Source organism: Bison bison, unplaced genomic scaffold (assembly GCF_000754665.1).
Source record: "Bison bison bison isolate TAMUID 2011002044 unplaced genomic scaffold, Bison_UMD1.0 scf7180017857344, whole genome shotgun sequence".
In the NCBI taxonomy this organism is placed as follows: Eukaryota; Metazoa; Chordata; class Mammalia; order Artiodactyla; family Bovidae; genus Bison; species Bison bison.
This window is the reverse complement of record NW_011487917.1, coordinates 10,470-13,336: the sequence shown is the minus strand read 5'-3', so window position 1 is coordinate 13,336 and position 2,867 is coordinate 10,470. Positions and strand designations below refer to the sequence as shown.

Here is a 2,867-nt window from a genome sequence, read left to right as displayed (position 1 = left end):
GGGGACCATATTTAGAGACTAACTACCACAGTGATATAGACAGTAATGGTCACTAAGATTACAATAGTTGGAAAGGGGGAAACCTTATAGTACCTTCCCTCTAACTCAGTAGTTTTCTAGTTGACATCTTTAAACTGATCTTTTATCTTTCCAAGGTCAAAGAAAGGTAAAAAGGTACCTATTGATATTTTTAAAGGTGCCAAAGGTGAAATCGGTATGATGGGACCTCCAGGCCCACCAGGACCTTTGGGAATTCCTGGCAGGAGTGGTGTTCCTGGTCTCAAAGGTAATATTCAGGGTTTGCAGGCAGATTTATGAAAGAAAGAAAATTAAAAATTTTGCTTTACATCAATGCAGAATACTTTTATTTGACTACTTAAAAATGAGCAATGCTTTACTTGTATTTTGTTTCTAGGTGACATGGCGTTTAAGTAGTTCCTGTTTTCAGTTTGATGGCATGCTTAGTTGAATACTATGAAATATGATAAGCATTAACTCAAAATAACAACATACAGGAATTTAATTTTTTTTTTTTTTTACAGTCTGTATTTGTCAGAGAACACCAGGAGAGAGATTGTTGTTTGAGTGTAAAAGTGAGCTCGAGTTATTTGTAAACAATAAATAAGGTGCATGAGTGTTTTGGGTGGTCAGTAGCCTACCCAACTGTGTAACATGTGAATAATCTTTATATGCATTAATCCTGGATGGATGAACCTGATCTGCTGTGTCTTCCCCACACATGTTGGTTTTAGGTGATGATGGTTTGCAGGGTCAGCCAGGACTTCCTGGCCCTGCAGGAGAGAAAGGTAGTAAAGGAGAGCCTGGCCTTCCAGGCCTTCCTGGGCCAATGGATCCAGATCTGCTGGGCTCAAAAGGAGAGAAAGGGGACCCTGGACTACCAGGTGAGTGAATGCATTTATTTGAATTTTTCTCCTGGTGTGTATGAAGTTTAATTTTTATTAGCATGGAAAGTGACTTGTAATCCAGGATTAAGGCAATTAGGTATATCAAATTTTGGTAATGTAAGTTAGTTTTCACTGATTTATACTGTTTCACTGATCAACTTTTGCTTGACTATTTACTTTGTAGTTTATCTATCACAAACTATGAGACTTTAAAATAAACAGTCACTTTCAAGCCTTCCAGAAAGTAGTGTATAGAATATGATCAAGAGAAAATGGATAAACAAACAGAATTACTTGGAAAAGAGATTTCAGTGTTTGGAAAATTTCCTGGCCCTTTAAATTCTTTTTCTTAAAAACCAAATGAGGATGAATGGTACACTGTTGTCCTGCAGATTTTTTTTTTTTTGCCTGTCAGTATTTTTGATACCCATATCATACTTGATTTTTAAGTACAGTTCACTGTTATTCTAACCTAGAAGAATAAACAAATATTGGACTAAGAACAGCCAAACTCACCCCTGGGGAAGGTTGCTGAAAGTAGGTCTAGGGAACAATTGTATTATTACAGTTATTTTATTAGAAGCAAATGAGATATGAAGAATAACAGATTTTTAAAATAAAAATCCTTTATTCTTTTTATAAAACTATAACATATTCATAACAAAGCATCAGAAAATACATGAAGTAAAAGTCGCTCAGTTGTGTCTGACTCTTTGCAATCCCATGGATAGTCCATGGGATTCTTCAGGCCAGAATACTGGAGTGGGTAGCTGTTCTTTTCTCCAGGGGATCTTCCCTACTCAGGGATCGAACTTAGGTCCTCCGCATTACAGGCGGATTCTTGAGCAGCTGAACCACCAGGAGAAAAATATGAATAAGCACAAATCAATAAATAAAACACAATCCAATCTGCATAGAATATCCTTTCAAACAACGTGGAATTTTTAAACTATGTTTATTTGCAGATTGAGGTAAGGTTTGTGGCTCTTTCTGTGTTGAAACCATTACTATTGTCAGTCCATGTATGTGTGTGAGTGTGTGTGCAGGTGTGTGTGTGTGTGTGTGTGTGTGTGTGTACATAGATGTTATAAGTTTCCCTGAGAGCAGGGCTTGGTGAGATTTCTCCTCAAACAAGAACTTTAAGACATTACTGTAATTTTGTATATAATCATGAAAGAGGCAAGGCCACCTAATTTTGTATTATTGTTAAAATGAGTTATATTTCTTGATTTACTTCTTGCAAAGCTTTTCTTTCCATTATACCTTCTGCAAAATAGTGTCAGTAAACTGTATTTGCCTTGATATAAGGTTATAAAAGATAGTTATAGAATCTAAGAGATAATGCAGAGACAGCCTGCCCCAATTCCTTCATTTTACAGTGTAAGAAACTGAGGCCCAAAGAGGAAAGTGGCTTAATTATTGAGTGCTCCGAAGTTCTTAATGGTAGCTACATTAAAAAGTGGGAGATTTTAATGAGTCCAGTGCTATTGGTTCATACTATATCAGAATATCACTGGTTCCTATATTTCATTCATATTTCAGAGTATGGATAGCTTGCTTTGCCAGATGGATTTAATGATTAATAATACCAGCCTAACTTGTCTTTCTTATACTCATCCTTGGAAGGTATTCCTGGAGTTGCAGGGCCAAAAGGTTACCAGGGTTTGCCTGGAGACCCAGGGCAACCTGGACTGAGTGGACAACCTGGATTGCCAGGACTAGCAGGTAAGTATGATAAACCACCTGTAGCAGTTGGTGGCTGATCCTGACCCTGGAACAAAGTAATCATGTATTTATCATGTGTAGTGATAATTGAAGCAACTGAGATATGGACCTCCCCTTAACAAAAATGTTGCCATTGGCACAAATGTCAACAGAAAAGACTTGTAGGATATTTTTCTTTACTCAATTTCTTCTTTTTTGTGGCCTCAGAATATACACAGAATCAGACGTACATCCAAG

The 2,867-nt window shown here is 37.0% G+C and overlaps 1 protein-coding gene across 1 annotated transcript in view; it reads left to right on the top strand.

Annotated features, from left to right (window-relative positions):
- Positions 1–155: 155 nt before the first annotated feature.
- LOC105003485 (collagen alpha-5(IV) chain-like) overlaps positions 156–2,867 on the top strand; it is a gene marked incomplete at both ends in the record, with an annotated part of 3,916 nt that continues 1,204 nt past the window's right edge. The window contains 3 exons of the mRNA XM_010860684.1: positions 156–286; positions 753–902; positions 2,532–2,630. Coding sequence (XP_010858986.1) covers positions 156–286; positions 753–902; positions 2,532–2,630 — 380 coding nt within the window. The remainder of the gene's footprint in view (positions 287–752; positions 903–2,531; positions 2,631–2,867) is intronic.